The 22,457-nt window shown below is 38.9% G+C and overlaps 1 protein-coding gene across 3 annotated transcripts in view; it reads right to left on the bottom strand.

The window, feature by feature from the left end:
• Positions 1-21,693, bottom strand: part of LOC126416628 (autophagy-related protein 16-1-like) — a 113,083-nt gene extending 91,390 nt beyond the window's left edge. For all 3 annotated transcript variants that reach the window (XM_050084388.1, XM_050084389.1, XM_050084390.1), the window contains exons 1-2: positions 21,414-21,693; positions 20,760-21,042 (exon numbers count right to left, since the gene is read on the bottom strand). In XM_050084388.1, coding sequence (XP_049940345.1) covers positions 20,760-21,042; positions 21,414-21,528 — 398 coding nt within the window. In that variant the 5' untranslated portion in view covers positions 21,529-21,693. The remainder of the gene's footprint in view (positions 1-20,759; positions 21,043-21,413) is intronic.
• Between the last annotated feature and the right edge of the window lie 764 nt (positions 21,694-22,457).

Genomic DNA, 22,457 nt, shown 5'->3' with positions numbered 1-22,457 from the left:
ATCAGTAAATCTGTACCAAACTTTGGGTTGGCAGGCCTGGGTAACCAAGAAGGCTTCCTCTAAGCAACCCATAAATAGGTTGGCGTACGAGGGGGCCATACTGGTAATGAGGAAAGAGGTTTTAGGTAGGGTGGCAGGTGATCGGCGTGAAAGGAAGTGCTCCATCGCAGCGAGGCCCTGGACGTGCGGAATATTTGTGTATAAGGAAGTGGCATCAATGGTTACAAGGATGGTTTCCGGGGGAAACAGATTGAGTAAGGATTCCACGCGTTCAAGAAAGTGGTTGGTGTCTTTGATGAAGGATGGGAGACTGCATGTAATGGGTTGAAGGTGTTGATCTACGTAGGCAGAGATACGTTCTGTGGGGGCTTGGTAACCAGCTACAATGGGGCGGCCGGGATGATTGGGTTTGTGAATTTTAGGAAGTAGGTAGAAGGTAGGGGTGCAGGGGCGTCGGTGGAGTCAGGAGGTTGATGGAGTCAAGTGAAAGGTTTTGCAGGTGGCCTAAGGTTCTGAGGATTCCTTGAAGCTCCGCCTGGACATCAGGAATGGGATTACCTTGGCAAACTTTGTATGTAGTGTTGTCTGAAAGCTCACGCAGTCCCTCAGCCACATACTCCCGACGATCAAGTACCACGGTCGTGAAACCCTTGTCCGCCGGAAGAATGACGATGGATCGGTCACCTATGTTTTCATTCTAGTTTGCATTATACAAAAATATTACCACTCTTTAGTAGTATAGTACAGTACAGCAAAGCAAAAAGCAGCAAACCACCCCACGGCATGTAATGTATAACCACCAAACAGTTACAACTCTTCTTAAATCAATTAAGAGCTTTATCCAATGGACAGTATCACTAGGAGGCCGACCTGAGACCTGCCGCCTTTCTTACGGTTGGGCATTCTGCTAAATACAAACCTGCACTACAAAGAGGAAATCACACAAAGGCAGCAACTAGAGTGCAGTACATGGAAAGCATGGAAAATATTAAGAACAGGAGTCACAAAATGCAAAGTAAGCATGGTTACTCCAAAGATGAGCAGTGCGAATGTGCAGAAACACTGACAACTGAAAGTTTGCTCATAGGGTCAGGGATGGAGTTTGTTCTCACAGCAGAAGATCTATTTTTGTTCAAAGACAAGTCCATTAAAGCTGCATAGTTCTGGAGGAAGAGACTTTAGATGTTACTGACTGGACACAGAGAGTAAAGTAAGTACTAGTACAGTTTTGTCGGACTTTGTGGCACTACTACTTCGACATAATGTTCATTATCCACCTACCTCTATGACTGCCAGATTTCAGGTTAATATTACTTTGTGATTAAATGATGTGCTATATATACTGAAAAATTATGTTTTGTTGCCCATTGCAGGACTAGTTAATAACGTAAATATTTAACAATGAAAACAAAAACTATGAATGTTCAATGATATTGTGAAAAAGTTTGTAGTCCTATTGTGAATTATAACAAATAAATTTCAGCATATTAGAAACTAAATAACTCTCTTCAATTTTTTAAGTTTGTATATTACAAGCAGTAAGTGTAAATAATTCATGTACATAAATAGAACATCCATATTGTTCAGGTTTTTGATTTTAGCATTAGAGAACATGAGTAGCAGCAAATGGGAACAGGGTGCCCTAAGCCATGTCCAGCAATACTGCCATCTGTTTGGGTGAACTGTCAATACCAATCACTCATCTCACAGACCATAATCTAGCCACTCCTCCTCCATACATTGTTCCTGTCATTATTTCATGTAATATGTGTCGACCACCACTTTTCCTGTGAGCAGTGATCACTGACACACAAATAAATATTCTCACACCATGGAACCATCCTTCAGCCCAAAGTGAAAAAGTGAATCCCCCCCCCAACCCTCCAACTGTTCTCCACACATCCCTTAAAGCTAGCTCACTTAATTATTTTTCTGTTTTCTGCACATATTTCATGTGTTTATATCACATTTTTCTTTTAGCATTAGCCTTCCATTTTTATCTTAAGTACTCTCCCAAAATGCTTAGCCATACTTATCACTCCAGGACATCATTAGCATTCCTATTTCTCTCCATGAAGCAATAAAAGTAGACTGCTGGGATAACGCAGCCACGGAAGTATAGGTGTATTCTGTACCACTTAGCTCTGAAGGGACACACTGTCAGAAAGCTTAGCAATGTTTTAAATGTTTTCATGGGTCTGCCTCAACTTTATTGGGAATTTCTAACCTTTCCTCCTTCCATTATTCAGATTCCAACCAGGGCTTTCCATTCCAGAATGGATTCTCACTCTGCAGTAGAGTGCGTGCTGATATAAAACTTCCTGGCAGATTGAAACTGTGTGCCAGATGAAGACTCAAACTTAGGACCTATGACTTTTGAAGGCAAGTGCTCTACCAAGTGAGCTATGCAAGTTATGATTCACGAACCATGCTCGAAACTTTATTTCTGACAATATTCATCTCGTACCTTCCAAACTTCACATACATTCTCCTTTGAAACTTGCAGGACTATCACTCTTGGAAGAAAGGCTATTGCAGAGACATGGCTAAGCCACAATCTGAGGCATGGTTCCAGTTGGAAGAGCATTTGCCTGCAAAAGTCATAGATCCCAAGTTCGAGTCTTAGTCCAGCACATCATTTTAATCTGCCATGAAGTTTCAGGGCTTTCCATTACTTACTTAAAACCTATGATGAGATTTGCTGTTCTTCTTAGGAACTTATCTACCTCCTCTATCAATTCTTCCCAATAAGTGTGCCCAGACTGACAAACAATATTGGATAATTAATAAAACATGGGTTTCGTAAGCTACATCTTTCAATGTGAGACACACCTCCTTAGCATTCTACCAAACTATTTTAGTCTGTCATCTACCAATTCTACAAGGAACATTATACAGTCAAACAACAGTGAGCCTTTCTGTCTAGTTACGTGTAATGCTTGACATTTGTTTGTACTGAGGTTTAACTGTTAGTTGCTACGCCACACATCTATTCTCTATAGGACTTCCTGCAAATTGCTACAATTTTCTGGTATTGTGTGTTTCTTATATACACCATCTGTGAACAGATTCAGAAGAGCTACCGACACTATCCATCAGGTCATTAAAATATACTGAACAGTAACAACACAGTAACACTCACATGCAGACACTTGAAATTTACTTATACACCTGAAAATATAGACTCCCCCTTGATGACACATGAATCCAGGCACAAATCTGGATCAATATCCTTTATGCTTATATTTTAATCTGTAGGTGACAGTGCAGAACTATACTGAATACCCTTTCAAGTTAAGGTACAAAACATTAATCTAGATGAAAAAAATTATGATGATGTCAAGAGACTAGAAATGGATGAGCCAACAGTTCTGTAACACAGTCAACATTGCAGTTACAAAGCTTACACTAAAGCCCAGATAATACACAAAATTTTAAACATCAGGGTCTATACCACACACCTTGTCAGCTAAAAAAAGAACTGAGAGAGTCAACCCGGCTGAGTTAACAACACTACTGTTAGTGGATTCCAAACACATTCCTACAGAGAGGATTTTCTTTCTCCAAAAAGGTCATAATGTGTCAGCACACAATATGTTCCATAACATAACAGACTGACTTCAACAATGTATCCCTATATTTATATGCATCTGTGCTTCAGTGGACCATAGAATGACCATCCTCATCAAAATAAATTCAACAAAAAGACTTCAGTATCACAGTCATCTGTGTGTATGAAACAAGGAAGGAAGATTATGGTTAATGGCATTTCAATGACAAGTTCAGTGCACACATTGATTCTCTCAGTAGGTGGGATTATACTAGGCATGGCCTTCACCTCAGCAGGAAGGGGAAGGGTAAACTGGCTGGGAAAATAGCAGGAAAGTTAAAGGGGGGAGGCACTGTCATGAGTGATAAAATACCAGTGATTATAGGGTTCAAAAAAGACCCTTTTTTAGGGTAGCGAGGACAGAAAGAAACCAAATTTTAAGAGAGGTTAGGACTGAGACAAACATTCAGTTTGAGAAAGAAGCCAAAAAAACATAATTCTAGCTTATTACATCAGCATAAACAGCTATTGGTTAAGAATTTTCAACAGTCAGCAGATATTTTAACTCTACCCAATTTTAACTCAGTCAATGTGAAATGTCAGCTATCTTTATTGCATCAAAATATTCGAGGACTGAGAAATAAAATTTGTGATGCTGAAGTCTTTTTCTTAAATTTATTTTGGTGAGGATGGTCATTCTATGGTCCACTGAAGGACAGATGCATAGATGAATTAAGAGTCTTCAAACCCAGCTGACATAATCTGCCTCTCTGAACATCATGTGACCACTGTAATAGAACTTTTAAGTGTTACAGGGTTTAGGTTAGCATCTCACTTTTGTAGATCAGAAATGGAGAAAGGAGGAGTTGCCACATTCATCAGGAACTATCATAAATTTAAGAACATAGACATTCATAAATTTTGCCTAGAACAGCATATGGAAGCATGTGCAACAGAAGTAGAATTTCACAAAAAATCCTTCATAATTGAAGTGTATATCGAGCACCTGCAGGTAACTTTAATCTGTTTGTAAACCACCTTGAAGCTGTACTGGCCCATTTAACAACCAAAAACGAAGAAATAGTGGTTGCTGGTGATTTCAATGTAGATTTCCTTAAAGACTCTCCCAATAAGAACCTATTTGAGTTAGTAATACTATTATTCAACTTAATTCCAACTGCAAAGTTCCCCACTAGGGTAGCCAATTGCTCACAAACAGCCATTGATAATATCTTTATAGAAAAGTCCAATGAACAAAATTACAAAACCAATAGTCAATGGCCTCTCAGACCATGACATGCAGTTCCTTCTGTTAAATATTAATACTGAACAGGATATAAAATCTGTTAAATCTGAGCTCAAGAGGGTAATCAATAAGCCAAAAATTGATTATTTTAGGACACTCCTCAGAGACATTCACTGGACTGATGTTTACAGTGCTCATGGCATGAATAAAAAATATAACACTTTTGCTAATAAAGTGCTTACCTTATTCAAACACTGTTTTCCCCCAAAACTTACCAAGGTTAGAGCAAAGTCTACAAAGAAGCCATGGATTACTCAAGGAATAGGGGTATCTTGTAAAACAAAAAGAAAACTGTGTCTGTCAATCCGAAACAGTTCCGATGATGATGCTATAGCACATTGCAAGAAATACTGCAAAATATTAAAGACTGTAATACGGACATCAAAGCAAATATATTACAAGGAAAAGATAGTCATATCAGATACCATAATAAAGACTATATGGGATATAGTGAAGGAGACCAGTAGAACCAGACATGAACAGGGACAAACAGCATTAAGAGTAAATGATACATTGGTGACAGACGTGTATAGTGTTGCAGAACTTTTTAACAAACATTTTATAACTGTTACTGACAAGATGGGGTTGTCAGGTTCTGTAGATGCTGCTATGGAATACCTCAGACCAGACATTTCAAGTAACTTCCATAATATGAATTTGACCCTCACTACCCCAGCAGAAATAATATTCATCATAAAATCTTTGAAATCAAAAACATCTAGTGGGTATGATGAAATACCAACAAAGTTAATTAAAGAATGTGATTCTGAGTTAAGTAACATATTAAGCTATCGGTGTAACCAGTCATTTATCAGTGGAATATTTTCTGAATGGTTGAAATATGTTGAAGTTAAGCCACTGTTTAAGAAGGGAGATAAAGATATAGCATCAAATTTCCGTCCAATTTCACTTTTGCCAGCATTCTCAAAAATTTTAGAAAAAGTAATGTACAATCAGCTTTATAACCATCTTATCTCAAATAACATACTGTCAAAGTCACAGTTTGGATTTCCAAAGGGTTCTGATATTGAGAAGGCTATCTACACTTACAGTGAAAATGTGCTTAATCCATTAGACAAAAAATTGCAGGCAACTGGTATATTTTGTGATCTGTCAAAGGCATTTGACTGTGTAAATCACACTATCCTTTTAAGTAAATTGGAATATTATAGTGTAACAGGAAATGCTGCAAAATGGTTCAAATCTTATATCTCCGGCAGGAAACAAAGGTTGTTATTAGGAAAGACATGTATCGAGCATCATCCAACTGGGAACTAATTACATGTGGGGTCCCACAAGGTTCCATTTTAGGGCCCTTACTTTTTCCTATGACCTTTCGTTAGTAACATTACCAGAAGCCAAGTTTGTTTTGTTTGCCGATGATACAAACATTGCAATAAATAGCAAATCAAGTGTAGTCTTAGAAATGTCAGCTAATAAAATATTTGTGGACATTAATCACTAGTTCCTAGCCAATTCTTTGTCACTAAACTTTGAAAAAACACACTACATGCAGTTCAGAACTTGTAAGGGGTGTCCCACGAGTATATGCCTAACATACGATGACAAGCAGATAGGAGAAGTAGACAGTGTTAAATTCTTGGGATTACAGCTTGATAATAAATCCAACTGGGAGGAGCACACCACAGAACTGCTGAAGCGTCTTAACAAATCTCTATTTGCAATGCGAATTGTGTCAGATACAGGGGATATGAAAAAGCTGGCATACTATGCTTACTTTCATTCCATAATGTCACATGGGATTATTTTTTGGGGCAATTAGTCAAGCCAAGCTAAGTTTTCTGGGCACAAAAAAGTGCAGTAAGAGTTATATGTGGTGTGAACTCAAGAACGTCCTGCAGAAGCCTGTTTAGGGAACTACGGATACTAACTACTGCTTCCCAATATATTTATTCCTTAATGAAATTTGTCATTAAAAATATATTACTTTTTCAAACCAACAGCTTAATTCATGGAATCAATACTAGAAATAAGAATAATCTTCACAAGGATTTAAAGTCACTTAGTCTTGTACAAAGAGGTGTGCATTATTCAGGAACACACATTTTCAATACTTGCCAGCAGCCATAAAAAGCTTAAGAACCAATGAAATTCAGTTTAAGACAATCTAACTTCTGCACCAGTTCAGTGCAGTAATGTGTTCATTGTAAATAAGTATTTAGTAGTTGTATTACATATTTATTACCTTATAAATAAATGTTCTACATCCTGGAAGACCACCTGACTACGGATCAATTGGAATTAAAGTAAATCTCATCTCATCTAATCTAATCTAAAAAAGCTCAAACTGGGAAAGGGTAGGGAAGGAAATTGGCTGTGGCCTTTCAAAGTCAATACGTGCAGTCATTGATGCCTTAAGGATACAGATTGTCTCCTTTACAAGTGTGTTTTAGTAGTTCAGTGGGTAAGTACCAGGCTATGAGTTCTACGTCTGGGGTTCAAACTACTTTCAGTCCTATTATTTTTATTAATAATGTTAGGAAAAGGGTAGATTCTACTCACTGTAGAGATGACCTGTTGAACTGCAGGCAGCCACAACAAAAACACTTACACATTATAGCTTACAGCCAAAGCCTTCTTCAGCAAAGAAAACACACACACATTCTCACAAGCTGGTATACCTCATACATACATGACCGCTACCACTGGCAGCTCCGACTGAAATGTGACAATGCGTGTTTTCTTTGCCGAAGAAAGCTTTGGCCAAACGCTATAAGGTACACAAGTCTTTTCATTGTGCCTGCATGCAACGCAACAGGTTATCGTTGCTGTGAGTAGCAATCTGTTCTTTTCCTAATATTGTTGATATTCCAACCTGGAGTTTCTAGTATCTTTGTTGTCATTTATGGCTTTTTCACCTCCAACAATGATTTGTAAATGTAAAAAAATATCATACATAACACAATGGAAAGGCAATAACTCGCTTACAGTGGAGTGATATTTGGAGCACAGAAACATGCAACAAAAAGCAGTGTTCACACTAGCTTTCAAGCTCTTTCTCTTTTCCTAGTAAAAGAACACAAGCAAACACCCAAATTAACATTCCCATGGGGAGACTAATGATTGATTACTGAAAGCTGTTGCCTGCACTAATGGAAGTTAGGAGGGGTAGGGAAAGATGCACAAGGCAAGGTAGTGAGATAGAGTGAGGCAGGTCTCACTGGCTGCCCAAAGACAAAAGAATTTCAGAGAGTAGAGCACGTAAGATATATAGAGTGATTGAGAGGGAGGAGGGAGGGAAAAGCTGAGAGGAAGGGGAGAAAACACACACACACACACACACACACACACACACACACACAGAGAGAGAGAGAGAGAGAGAGAGAGAGAGAGAGAGAGAGAGAACCTGCATGCTGGGGGTAGAGGAAGAGGAGGAAGTGTGTCGAAGGAAGGCAATATACACGATCTGGACATGGAAAGAGTGGTGTTTGTGGAAGAGAGAAGGGGAAAGGTAAGGTAATGTAGTGGGAAATGAAGTTAGTGGAGACCTAGACCTGAGGGATTGCAAGAATATAGGATATGCTGGAAAGAGAACTTCCAACTGTTTAGTTTAAAGTAACACGAAGTTTGTTATTTCTCATGTCCATAAAGAATGCTGTGCAATAATTGCAGCATAGCCAGTCTGGCCAGAGGTAACTACTGTGGGGTGAAGTATGTGTGAACGTGTGTGTGTGTGTGTGTGTGTGTGTGTGTTTTTCTCTTTTCTGAAGAAGGCTTTGGCTGAAAGATTATAGGTAACAGTCTTTTCATCGTGCCTGTCTGCAACTCAACATGTCATCTTTCTGGTGAGTAGCAATTTGACCTTTTCATAATATTGTTGATATTCCAACAAGGACTTTACAGTGTTTGATATATAACATGGCTGTTTTCACATGTGGCCCCTCCTTCTACAGAATAGGTGATGCCTTTGACTGGACTGCGGTAGGAGGTGGTGAGTGGGTGTACGGGACAGGTCTCGCATCTGGGCCGACCACAAGGAAATAAGCCACATGGTGCAGGATTGGGAGCAGCAGTACAATAGGGATGGACAATGATATCCTGTAGGTTGGGTGTGTTACAAAACATTACCTTGGGTGATGTGGGTGGGATATCCCTTGTATCAGGGTTCAATGAGAGATAGTTGAAACCATGGTGAAGGATGTGGTTGAGTTTTTCAAAGCCAGGGTGATACTGGATGATCAGAGAAGTGCTGGTCAATGTCTGGTTCGCCGGTTTACTGATGTCCGAGGAAAAAATGGCACGGGAGATCTATTCAAAGATGAGGTGGGTAAAATACTGTCTGTCAGTAAAGGCTCTATTAAGGTTAGCAATATGTTTTGACAACTCCTGCTTTCCAATGGAAATGCAGCATCCACATGTGGTGAGGTTGTAAGGAAGATACTTTCTGACATGTAACAGGTGACAGCTGTCAACATGGAGGTACTTTTGGTGGTTAGTGAGCTTGATGTGAACAGAAGTATTTATGGCACTATCTCAGAGGTACAAATTGACTTCTAGAATGGTGTCTTGTTGAGCTGAGAATAACCAGGTGAAGTGGATTTAGGAACAGGTGTTGAGGTTATGGACGAAAGGGCAAAGATTTTTTCGGCCATGATATTTTCATAATCTGAACTCGAACCAGACAAGCAGTTTTAGTGGTGACTCGACAGGAAGGATTACTCCAGATAGTTTGTTTATAAGTTGGCATAGGATGTGCCATGAGAGTTCCCACGGCAGTATGAAGGATTTCTTTATAGATTTGGCCTTCAGAAAAGAAATAATTTTGAGTCAGGATGTGGTTGGCTAGGAGGGTTAGCAAAGACATGGTGGGTTTGGAATCACGAGGATGTTTGGAAAGGCCCTGCAGCCGTGGCAAGGGAGATTGTGGTGTGCTAGGACATCTCGTCCACAGTGACCAATAAGGAAATATCATAGTTCAGAACTGAAGTTAAGCAGTAGGTCTCTTGTAACTGTGCCAGTAGGTCAATTCAAAGGCATGACAAATACAAGGGGATACCACCCACAGGACGACAACGTCTAGTAAAGCACTGTGGTATTCAAACCAACCATCTAGTTGAGGACATTTTTACTTTTACTTCACACAAACTGAACGAAAAATTTATGGTCTGTTAGTCATCAAGAAATCAAAGCCCATGCCCTCATTCACTGATTCTCTGACTGTTCTGAGAAGTTTTCAGAAAAATGAATGATAACAACATCAAAATATAGTGCCAAGGAGCAATAAGTAGTCAGAATATAGTGCAGTGTGTTTAAGCTGGCCAATCACTCCTTATAGTGCACCAAGTGTCTAATTGTGACCCAGGACAATTCACTAGCTTTAGTCTGTCACTCAGTTTGTCAACCAGCCTCAAAGGGTCATTTCAAGCTTAAGCATGTACACACTGTCACTTTATGGCAAGACAAGCTGTCAGTACAGGAAGCTGTCTGCCTAAATGGAATACAGCACACTGACATTCAAACATTTAACTGATATTTTGCAAAACAATACTTTGAAGATCTACTTCGTAGTGCTCATCAGTGATCAAAACCACTGGCTGATAACCACTACCCATAAATTGTGAGTCATACATACCCCAAGGAGAATTCAACACATCACACTTTATGGTGGCAACTGGGTGGCTTTGTCAACTCAGAAAATACACGAATGTCTGCACACAAATTTGGCCTCTAGCTATCCATTATTAATGACAATTCTAAAAACCTTTCTGCAGAAGGTAAGAATCAACCAAATAGATGACCTGCAGTACCTGCTAAGAGAATCCAATCGAGCATGTTTAGGACAAATTGAAACTTGTAATATATTGTGGCAAGAAACCTTATCATTCAGTGGATGACCTTGGGAGAGCACCCATCAAAAAATGACACAGGCTATAGCAGCAACGTCTCGCCCAATATGTGAACAACTTACCATGGAAAGTACGGCAATTTTGACCATACCTAGTCCTTCATTCTCCCTTTACCTGGAACCCAAGTCCACAAACATTCACAGATATGCATGTAGAGCAAAACTTTTTACGAACAGTTCATATTTCCATCAGAATTTAAGATTTCACTCCTGCTCCCTTCTAGTTTCAGCTTACTTTCTGTTCCCTAATATGCGGGCATCATTCCCGCTAATAAAAGACTAATTTTAGGCTCTTACCTGCAATGTACCTGCATTTACCTAATATCATTTAACCACCTTATTTTTCTACATTAAAAATATGAATGTTCTCCTTAAGAACAAGCCTCACATGACAGATGCTTAAACAATTTTTGTAAAAACCTGAGTAACCTGACATTTACATACAAAATTTGGTTGTCCTCGGTATGCTCAACTGAAATTGCATGAAATGACAAAGGGCATGAAATGACAAAGGGCATGAAATAAGAAAATGTTGGCGTCTTAATTTATGTTATCAATTGGACACACAGATCTGGGAAATATAATGGATGATTAGATTAGTTTTCCGTCCCATAGATCCGTGCTGAGGAGATCCTCATAGATGTGGAACATGTCAATTTTTTTTTAAGCTGAAATAACAATACTAACAGTATGAATATATACAATACATCATTTGTTTCTATTTAAAAATTCGTCAATGGAGTAGAAGGAGTTGGCCACTGGTAAGGCTTACAGGCTCCTTTTAAACTGATCTTTATTTGTAACCAAATTTTTTTATGTTTGCTGGCAAATTATTGAAGATGAGTGTTCCTGAGTAGTGGACCCCTTTTTGAACTAAAGTAAGTGCTTTTAAATCCTTGTGCAGATCATTTTTGTTCCTGGTATTGTATGTAAGAACTGAGCTGTTTGTTGGAAAAAAGAGATATATTATTTAGGACAAATTTCATTAAGGAGTAAATATACTGAGAGGCAGTAGTTAGTATACCCAGTTCTTTGAAGAGGTTTCTACAGGACGTCCATGAATTTACTTCACAAATAATACGTATTACACGCTTTTGGGCCCTGAAAACTTTTGTTTGACTTGAAGAGTTACCCCAAAATATTATACCATATGACATTATGCAATGAAAGTAGGCAAAGTATACAAGCTTTTTCATTTTTATGTCGCCTATGTCTGCTAACACTCGAATTGCAAACACAGATTTGTTAAGGCACTTCTGCAGTTCTGTGGTGTGCTCCTCCCAACTGAATTTATTATCAAGTTGTAATCCCAGGAATTTAAGACTGTCAACCTCTTCTATCTGCTCTTCTTCATACTTTATGCATATGCTGGGTGGAAACCTCTTACAGGTTCTCAATTGCATATAGTGAGTCTTTTCGAAGTTCAATGTCAGTGAGTTGGCTTTAAACCATTTATTAATATCCATGGAAATATCATTGGCAGATCTTTCTAGAACTACACTCGACATACTATTTATTGCAATACTTGTGTCATCTGCAAACAAAATGAACTCTGCTTCTGGCAGTGTAACTGATGAGAGATCATTATGTACACAAGAAAAAGCAATGGCCCTAAGATGGATCCTTGTGGGACACCACATGTAATTTCTTCCCATTCTGATGATGACTGATGACTTAATTCGCTAGTCCCTTGCACTGACACCCTTTGTTTCCTTTTAGTGAGGTATGACTTGAACCATTTTGCAGCACTGCCCGTGACACCATAGAATTCTAATTTATTTAAAAGGATGTTGTGGTTCACGCAATCAAATGCCTTTGACATACCACAGAAAATACCTACTGCTTGTAATTTGTTATTTAATGAATTAAGTACATTTTCACTGTAAGTGTAAATAGCCTTCTCGATATCAGAATCCTTCAGAAATCCAAACTGTGTTCTTGATAATATTTTGTTTGTGGTCAGATGGTTGAAAAGCTGCCTGTACATTACTTTTTCTAAAATTTTTGAGAATGCTGGCAAAAGTGAAATCGGTCTGTAGTTTGATGGTATCTCTTTATCCCCTATCTTGAATAGAGGCTTAACATCTGCATATTTTAGCGAGTCAGGAAAAGTCCCAGTTATAATTGACTGGTTACACAAGCAACTTAGAATTGTACTAAACTCACAAGAACATGCCTTAATTAACTTTGTTGATATTTCATCGTAACCACTAGAATGCTTTGTTTTTAAAGATTTTATTATGGAAGTTATTTCTTTTGGTGAAGTGAGTGACATATTCATGAACCTGAAGCGATTTGTAAAGGCTAGTTTCAGATATTCAAGGGCATTATTTACTGATCCTGACAATCCCATTCTATCAGTAACGGATATAAAGTACTAGTATTACAGACCACTCACCTTAACTTCCATTTTTAGCAAGTTAATTGAAAAAATAATTCTGAAATATATGTTAGAGCATTATAATAACCACAACATCCTGGGAGATTTTCAGCACGGTTTCAGAAGTGGTCGCAGCACCATGACTGCAACACTTCAATTTATGCTGAAAGCTCTTGACAAAATTGATGAAGGCATGCAAGTAGCTGGAGTTTTCCTAGACCTATCAAAGGCTTTTGATAGGGTTGATCATAGGGTACTTCTGTCAAAACTGGCCAGAGATGACATAAGTGGAAAATTATTGCACCTCATCACATCATATTTAAAAAACAGAAGACAGTGTACCTCAATCTCATACAATAGAGGAGAAACATTAAAAAGTTATACATCAAGGGTCAGGAGTATTAAGTTTGGTGTGCCTCAGGGATCAATAATTGGTCCCTTCCTCTTTATATGTTACGTCAAAGATAGTTAAAAATGATACCTTCATTACAATGTATGCAGATGACACTTCAGGCCTTTGTTGGGGAAATGATATTCTTACTCTCGGCATAGAGGTAAAAAAATTTATAGACATTGCAAAGGAAAAGATTGAAAATGACAATCTAAAAGTCAACTTACAAAAAAACAAATATAATCCCCTTCAATGTTGGTGATTTGCAAACTTGTATTGATTCTCAAGATAGCAATATCATAGGGAAAATCTGCAGTGAGTGTAAATTCTTAGGTATATGCATAGATAGGAAACTACTATGGACACAACAAATTGACAACGTATGTGCAAGGCTATCATCCAGCCTGTATGTTTTAAGAAGAATAGCTCCGTATTTCAATACCCAAACAATGAGGATGATGTGTTTTGGTTTAATACATCCATTTCTAGCATATGGTCTTGCACTGTGGGGCGGGGCTTCCAAAACTCATGTACACCGAGTATTTAAACTTCAGAAAAGAGCTTTAAGAATATTAGGCAAAAAAGATGCTCGAACATCATGTAAGGAATTGTTTATGGAATTTAAAATTCTGACTATCTATTCGATGTATATGTTTGAAACAATAGTACTAACTGTAGATTTTAGATATATACCTGTCTTAATTCAGAAATTCATGATCACAATACTAGACAAGTACAAAATTACCATATGATACACAGAAGACTGAAAAAAATGCAAACAGTCTACATCTTCATCTACATCCATACTCCACAAGCCACCTGACGGTGTGTGGTGGAGGGTACCTTGAGTACCTCTATCGGTTCTCCCTTCTATTCCAGTCTCGTATTGTTCGTGGAAAGAAAGATTGTCGGTATGCCTCTGTGTGGGCTCTAACCTCTCTGATTTTATCCTCATGGTCTCTTCGCAAGATATACGTAGGAGGGAGCAATATACTGCTTGACTCCTCGGTGAAGGTATGTTCTCGAAACTTCAACAAAAGCCCGTACCGAGCTACTGAGCGTCTCTCGTGCAGAGTCTTCCACTGGAGTTTATCCATCAGCTCCGTAACGCTTTCGCGATTACTAAATGATCCTGTAACGAAGCGCGTTATCTCCGTTGGATCTTCTCTCTCTCTCTCTCTCTCTCTCTCTCTCCTATCAACCCTATCTGGTACGGATCCCACACGGCTGAGCAGTATTCAAGCAGTGGGCGTACAAGTGTACTGTAACCTACTTCCTTTGTTTTCCGATTGTATTTCCTTAGGATTCTTCCAATGAATCTCAGTCTGGCATCTGCTTTACCAATGATCAACTTTATATGATCAATCCATTTTAAATCACTCCTAATGCGTACCCCCAGATAATTTATGGAATTAACTGCTTCCAGTTGCTGACCTGCTATATTGTAGCTAAATGATAAGGGATCTTTCTTTCTATGTATTCGCAGCACATTACACTTGTCTACATTGAGATTCAATTGCCATTCCCTGCACCAAGCGTCAATTCGTTGCAGATCCTCCAGCATTTCAGTACAATTTTCCATTGTTACAACATCTCAATATACCACAGCATCATCAGCAAAAAGCCTCAGTGAACTTCCAATGTCATCTGCAAGGTCATTTATGTATGTTGTTAATAGCAACGGTCCCACGACACTCCCCTGCGGCACACCTGAAATCAATCTTACTCTGGAAGACTTCTCGCCATTGAGAATGACATGCTGCGTTCTGTTATCTAGGAACTCTTCAATTCAATCACACAATTGGTCTGATAGTCCATATGCTCTTACTTTGTGCATTAAACGACTGTGGGGAACTGTATCGAACGCCTTGCGGAAGTCAAGAAACATGGCCTCTACCTGTGAACCCATGTCTATGGCCCTCTGAGTCTTGTGGACGAATAGCGCGAGCTGGGTTTCACACGACCGTCTTTTTCGAAACCCATGCTGATTCCTACAGAGTAGACTTCTAGACTCCAGAAAAGTCATTACACTTGAACATAATATGTGTTCCAAAATTCTACAACTGATAGACGTTAGAGATATAGGTCTATAGTTCTGCACATCTGTTCGACGTCCCTTCTTGAAAACGGGGATGACCTGTGCCCTTTTCCAATCCTTTGGAACGCTACGCTCTTCTAGAGACCTACGGTACACCGCTGCAAGAAGGGGGGCAAGTTCCTTCGCGTACTCTGTGTAAAATCGAGCTGGTATCCCATCAGGTCCAGCGGCCTTTCCTCTTTCGAGTGATTTTAATTGTTTCTCTATCCCTCTGTCGTCTATTTCGATATCTACCATTTTGTCATCTGTACGACAATCTAGAGAAGGAACTACAGTGCGGTCTTCCTCTGTGAAACAGCTTTGGAAAAAGACATTTAGTATTCGGCCTTGAGTCTGTCATCCTCTGTTTCAGTACCATTTTGGTCACAGAGTGTCTGGACATTTTGTTTTGATCCACCTACCGCTTTGACATAAGACCAAAATTTCTTAGGATTTTCTGCCAAGTCAGTACATAGAACTTTACTTTCGAATTCATTGAACGCCTCTCGCACAGCCCTCCTCACACTACATTTCCTTCACGAGATTTTTGTTTGTCTGCAAGGCTTTGGCTATTTTTATGTTTGCTGTGAAGTTCCCTTTGCTTCCGCAGCAGTTTTCTAACTCGGTTGTTGTACCAGGGTGGCTCTTTCCCATCTCTTACGATCTTGCTTGGCACATACTCAGCTAACACATATTGTACGATGGTTTTGAACTTTGTCCACTGATCCTCAACACTATCTGTAGTTAAAACAAAACTTTTGTGTTGAGCCATCAGGTACTCTGAAATCTGCTTTGTCACTTTTGCTAAACAGAAAAATCTTCCTACCTTTTTTAATATTTCTATTTACAGCTGAAATCATCGATGCAGTAACTGCTTTATGATCGCTGATTCCCTGTCCTGCGTTAACTGTTTCAAATAGTTCGGGTCTGTTTGTCACCAGAAGGTCTAATATGTTATCGCCATGAGTCGGTTCTCTGTGTAACTGCTCAAGGTAGTTTTCAGATAAAGCACTTAAAAAAATTTTACTGGATTCTTTGTCCCTGCCACCCGTTATGAATGTTTGAGTCTCCCGGTCTATATCTTGCAAATTAAAATCTCCACCCAGAACTATAACATGGTCGGGAAATCTACTCGAAATATTTTCCAAACTATCCTTCAGGTGCTCAGCCACAACAGCTGCTGAGCCAGGGGGCCTGTAGAGACATCCAACTACCATGTCTGAGCCTGCTTTAACCGTGACCTTCACCCAAATTATTTCTCATTTCAGATCCATATATTAATGGAGCAAAATACTTCAATGCACTGCCAAATTAACTGAAGGTAATTACTGGAGAGACATTCAAAAAACATCTAAAATCATGGCTCATTGAGGACTGCTTCTATAGCCTACTGTAGAAACTAAAATATAAAGTACTATTATGTCAAATAATTTGGACTACATTCTTAAGTTCCTATTATAAAGTAATATTAGATTGGATACTGTTGTATTGTACTACCAATTGCTATGCATGTAATTACATGTTTCACACAAATAAATTACAAAATATATTTGCCACACTATGCCCATCAGTTACTAATGTGTCACCTACCCTGTTCCTTTCTGGTTCTACCAGTCTCCTCTTTCACTATATCCCATATTGTTTTTATTTTGTTCCCTCACATTGCTATCTTCTTCTCATAGTGCATTTGTTTAGATGCCTGAATTACTTTTTTTAATATTTTACAGTAATCCTTGTATTTAGCTAAATCATCAGCATTGGAGCTATTCTTGGTCAACAGATACATTTTCCTTTTTGTCTTACAGGAAATCTTTATTCCTTGTGTAAGCCATGGTTTTATCACGGACTTCTGTTAAATTTGAGTAATTGCATTAGAAAATCTGTATTAAAGTCACCAGCAATCAAAAATTCTTTGTTTCTTCCTGTTAAATAACCCAAAAGAGCTTCTAGATGATTTATGAATAGATTATAATTTCCTACAGGTGCTCGGTAAATAGTTAATATTATATAGGATCTGTTATGGAACTCTACTTCTGTTGCACATGCTTCTAGATGATGCTCTAAACAGAATTTATTAATGTCAATGTTCTTGAATTTATGGCAATTTTTAATAAATGTGGCAACTCCTCCTCCATCCATATCTGCTCTGCACAAGTAGGAAGCCAGCTTAAATCCTGAAATGTCAAACATATCTATACCAGTGGTCACTTGATGTTCAGACTGGCAGATTATGTCAATTTGGTTAGATGAATTCATTTACTTTATTTCTGAGTCCCGGAATGTTCTAGTGTAATAAAGATAACTGACACTGCATACTAATGAGGTTATAACTGCTTTGGCGAAGATGAACTGGCAGTTTCTGATTACTTTCTGTTAAACATTGTTTAAATGGAGGCCGCATGCTAAAATCTGTCTCCTGTTCATCTGTTTTCTCAAACTGAGTGTGTGTGCCAATCTCTCTTAAATCTCGTTTTCTTTCCCCTTCCCTATCCTAAAAAAGGCATCCCTCTGACACCTGTGACCACTGGTATTTTAAAATCTGACCCGTACAGAAAGTGGGTACAGGTCACGAAGTGGACCCCCCCCCCACTCCACTCCATTGTTCACAATTTCTGTATTATATATCAAAATACTTACTGGAAACTTGCAACTTGCATATAATATGATATAGATTTTTTAAATTTGTGTGTGTTTAAAATGGCAAGTGTGTTAAATATGGTATGAAAAGAAAACTCGGCTACGCTAAATGTCAATCTCTTGCCACAACCTTTATTTGGCATTCATATTCATAGGCTCTGCCAACTCAACTACAAATTATCACCATCCACCCTAACCAAGACCATGGCAAACACTAAAGATCAGTCAAGATATCGAGATGGTGTCCCAACATCACACTCCAGCCAAAAAGTGAATAATCTGTCTGTTTATTCCAGCTCTGACAAATTATGTACAACTTCATTATAAACAAATAAAAAGAATATAATTACCTGTGGACAGAAATACGCCTAGCCTACATCTGTAATATCAACATAAATTCTAAGTACTTAGAGCAAAATGTGAGGCAACAAAGTAAGAAAGGCTACGATTAGTTAACAGCATGGCACCACTCCAACAAAGTAATGAAATCATCATCATCACAAAGATTCGAGCCTCAACTAACAACAAATCAGGGAAATACGGAAGCGTCCGATCCCACCCGTCTGCTTTGACCCATGACGTCACAAATATGGCGGAAACAAAAACAAACACACACACTTTCCACAAGAAGCCTAATGACACTAACGGGACAAGCGCGGGAAATGGGGTGTTTTGGGTGGGGGCAAATATAAACAAATTTAGACGCCTTGCGTAGCTACAACGTGTAAGTGAAGACAGCCATGCATGAATACCCACCCACCTCCCCAGGGGTCGTAGCCCCTGCAACCCATAGAAGATAAAGATGCTTCAGTAGCTGATTAGTGTTTTTTGTCTTAAAAAAAAAAAAAAAAAAAATCTCACGAGATAGAATGAACAGATCAGAAAAGTAAATAAAATAAGATAAAACAGAACTGGAGACAGCCACACTCAAACCAAACTCCGCGCCGTCATGACGTCACACACGACAACACCCTTACGTCACGGGTCAAAGCCGACGCGTGGGATCGGACGCTTCTGTCGACCCCAAATCAGTGCAGACAGTAACACAAAAATATCAGCAAAATAAAAGCTGACCATCTTTTGGCCACTTCATGGGACTAGGTGGTCTTAGGTGGGGATATTCTTGTAAGTAACACTTTCAAACCCCACTTATCATCTTACAATCTAATATCAACCTATGCTACAGTTTATCATCAGCACAACATCAATTAAAAAAAATAATCTGCTCACAGTAACATCATTGGTCATATCAGAACAACAATGCTCTTCCCCTATACATTCACTATTTCCACTAAACCCCAAGAGATGTAGTAAAGGAGATGATATAAGCCACCATCCACATCAAGCAAACAACATATTGTAAACGAAACACATGACTGAAATATACAAGTAAAAATACTAAAGATGCCACCTATGAAACATACAACATCGCACTTGAAGAAATATACCATTGGCAGGTCAAGAGGAATGTTCAACTGAGTAGTCGGCTTTGGCCAAGGACAATGATAGTCGCCGCTGTCGTGTCACCTTTGGTGCACATATTCATATTCACAGTTTTTTTGTTATCTGGTGAAGACAATGAATATGAAAACATAAAAACTGGTTGTGATAACATACTGATTTGTAGCTTTGCCAGAGGCCTAGGCTACACAGGACAGTGGTAGTTCAGTTTAAAAAAGTTGGCAATGGCAACGGATGTGATATCAAAAACGAAAGCTGGTTGTGGTAACAGACTGATTTATAGCTTAGTCTGTTTGAAAAAAAATTGCCGGTAACATCACATTATAGTCATCTTACTGTCTACAGTGTTTGCCACTTGTTGCCTATGTCATTGGTCAGAGCCGACAATCATACTACACATTCCTCTAACTCCCCACAGCTTACTGTTCTTCACAAGACTTGGGGAAAATTATGACCCAACATTCAATTAATGACTATGTCATTATGGAAATTACCTCAGTCAATGCCGGGCAACGAAATTAATCATGTCCTTTTCAAAGGAATAATCCAAACATTTGCCTTAGGCCATCTTTAAGAAACCATGGGAAACCTAAATCTGGATGGCCAGACAGAAATCTGAATCAACTGAAAGTGAGTCCAGTGTTTTACCACTGTGCAGCCTTGTGTGGTATGAGAAAACATGGAATGATTTAACAGGAAAAGTGGTACAGCACAATAATAAATGAAGCACTGATGAACAGAGACAACACTCAACACAATGATCCATTATTTTACTAATGTAGACGAGAGTAAAGAAGCAATTATATGAATACTGTCACAGTTGACAAAAAAAAGGGGGGAGGGGGGAGTGAGAGAAAGAAGCAGCCAGTCTTCTATTAAGCACATGTATGTAGTCACACTTCGAATCTTTACCTCATGGGGCAAAGCCGACATTCCATATCGGTAGACTGTCCCCCATTTTTCTGTTTGCACACACATGATGTCAAATACTACACCATCAACGCGTCACGGAACGAAGCCACCAACATCCATTATTGGTGGGTCGCCACTTAAAATAATTTAAATACGATTAATCACTACCAAATCCGTACCTGATTTCTAAGGCATTGAGCTGTTTTTCCTTCTCCTGGAGTTTCTTGTTTAGATCTATTATCTGTTGCGCATTTTCCCCCTTTCGACGGTGTAGTTCTGTAAGTTCCTCTTGCTGCATGAGTAGCTTTTGTTCCAGGGCCTGCACTCTGTCATTGGGCTTTCCATCAGACAAACTATTTCTCGGTAGTCTTTCGAGGGATTGTCGCCGTAAGGTCTCATTTTCAACGAATAATTCACGATTTTCAGTTCGTAATGCTGCCGCACTTTCAAAAAGGCGATTATCTGAAACCGAGTAACACAAATTGCATCACAAAATATTTTTCGATGACTATTAACAAAATTTCTTAAATCTCTTATAAATCGCTGTGTGACTTTGGCGTGATACGAAAACACGATGAAGTTGGAACACATTATGGTAACGCAGATGTTTCGTGAGTCACACTGAATAAATATCGTTGCAGCATTAAAAAACAAAGCCACATGTATTAAATTGTATAAAACATGGTAATGTGCAGCAGGTTATTCCCGCTACACAGTTACATCAAGATTTATAGGTTAGGAAATCGTAAACATTAGCTACACTTCACCCACTACGAATAAAAACCCTCCGTGAGTTTATTGAATGACTTTTGCAGCCAAAGTGAATTACTTACGGAGGGCTATGAGGTCATTAAAGGGCTGACATTCTTGTCTGTTTCTGTTTTGCAGTTGTGACAGGATACTTTTTCTCCAATCTGAAGTTTCTCCGAACAGGTTAGGTGTTGCCATTTAATTTTGTTTTGTGTCTATTGGTCAGCTGAAAAAACAGTTTCTCGAAACATTGGGATGAACTGTCATAATGTTGAAATATGTTGTCAAATTTCCCTACTGCCATCAACTTTTAAAAAACATCTATCACCACAGCCTTCTTACTTAGCGCGCCGCACTGCACTACGATAGTCTTTGGCGCCAACCATAGAGTATGTATATCTAAGAAGTGAGCATGGTCTACTGCGCATGTTCTCAACATCAAACCGGGCCACTCACGTAATTTTGGGGCAACGTCGCCTGTCTACAATTTGCGGTAATATCGCAACTTGAGTATTACATGTATTTGTATTATCTTCTTTATATGTATGTGAAGTTTGGAAGGTAGGAGATGAATATTATCAGAAATAATATTTTCTGGAAGGCATTTATCACATGATTGAAATAACTATTTCGCTGCTTGAGGCGACAATTTGGCTGCTGAAGAAGCATGTTTGCTTCACACACGCAGTATACAACAAACCCTTGTGCGTATCTAAGTATTTCCACATGCGATAGTTTCCTATACAGTGTCATTGTAACGTAATTAATTAGAACAAATTCGACAATATGAATCAATGGAATACAATACCTTAAAAAATATTGTCTTCTTTCATTTCTTATCCGATAACCAAAAGAAAGTTAAATGAAGTGGAATCTGAGCTATGATACTGTTGCAAAAGAGCACAATACCATTGCTCATCGGACCAAGCGACGTGGCACAGTGGTTAGACACTGGACTCGCATTCGGGAGGACGACGGTTCAATCCCGCGTCCGGCCATCCTGATTTAGGTTTTCTGTGATTTCCCTAAATCGCTCCAGGTAAATGCCAGGATGGTTCCTTTGAAAGGGCACGGCCGACTTCCTTCCCTAATCCGATGAGACCAATGTCCTCACTGTCTGGTCTCTT

This window comes from Schistocerca serialis, chromosome 8 (genome assembly GCF_023864345.2).
Source record: "Schistocerca serialis cubense isolate TAMUIC-IGC-003099 chromosome 8, iqSchSeri2.2, whole genome shotgun sequence".
In the NCBI taxonomy this organism is placed as follows: Eukaryota; Metazoa; Arthropoda; class Insecta; order Orthoptera; family Acrididae; genus Schistocerca; species Schistocerca serialis.
The sequence above is the reverse complement of the archived record's forward strand: the minus strand, read 5'-3'. Positions and strand labels throughout refer to the sequence as shown.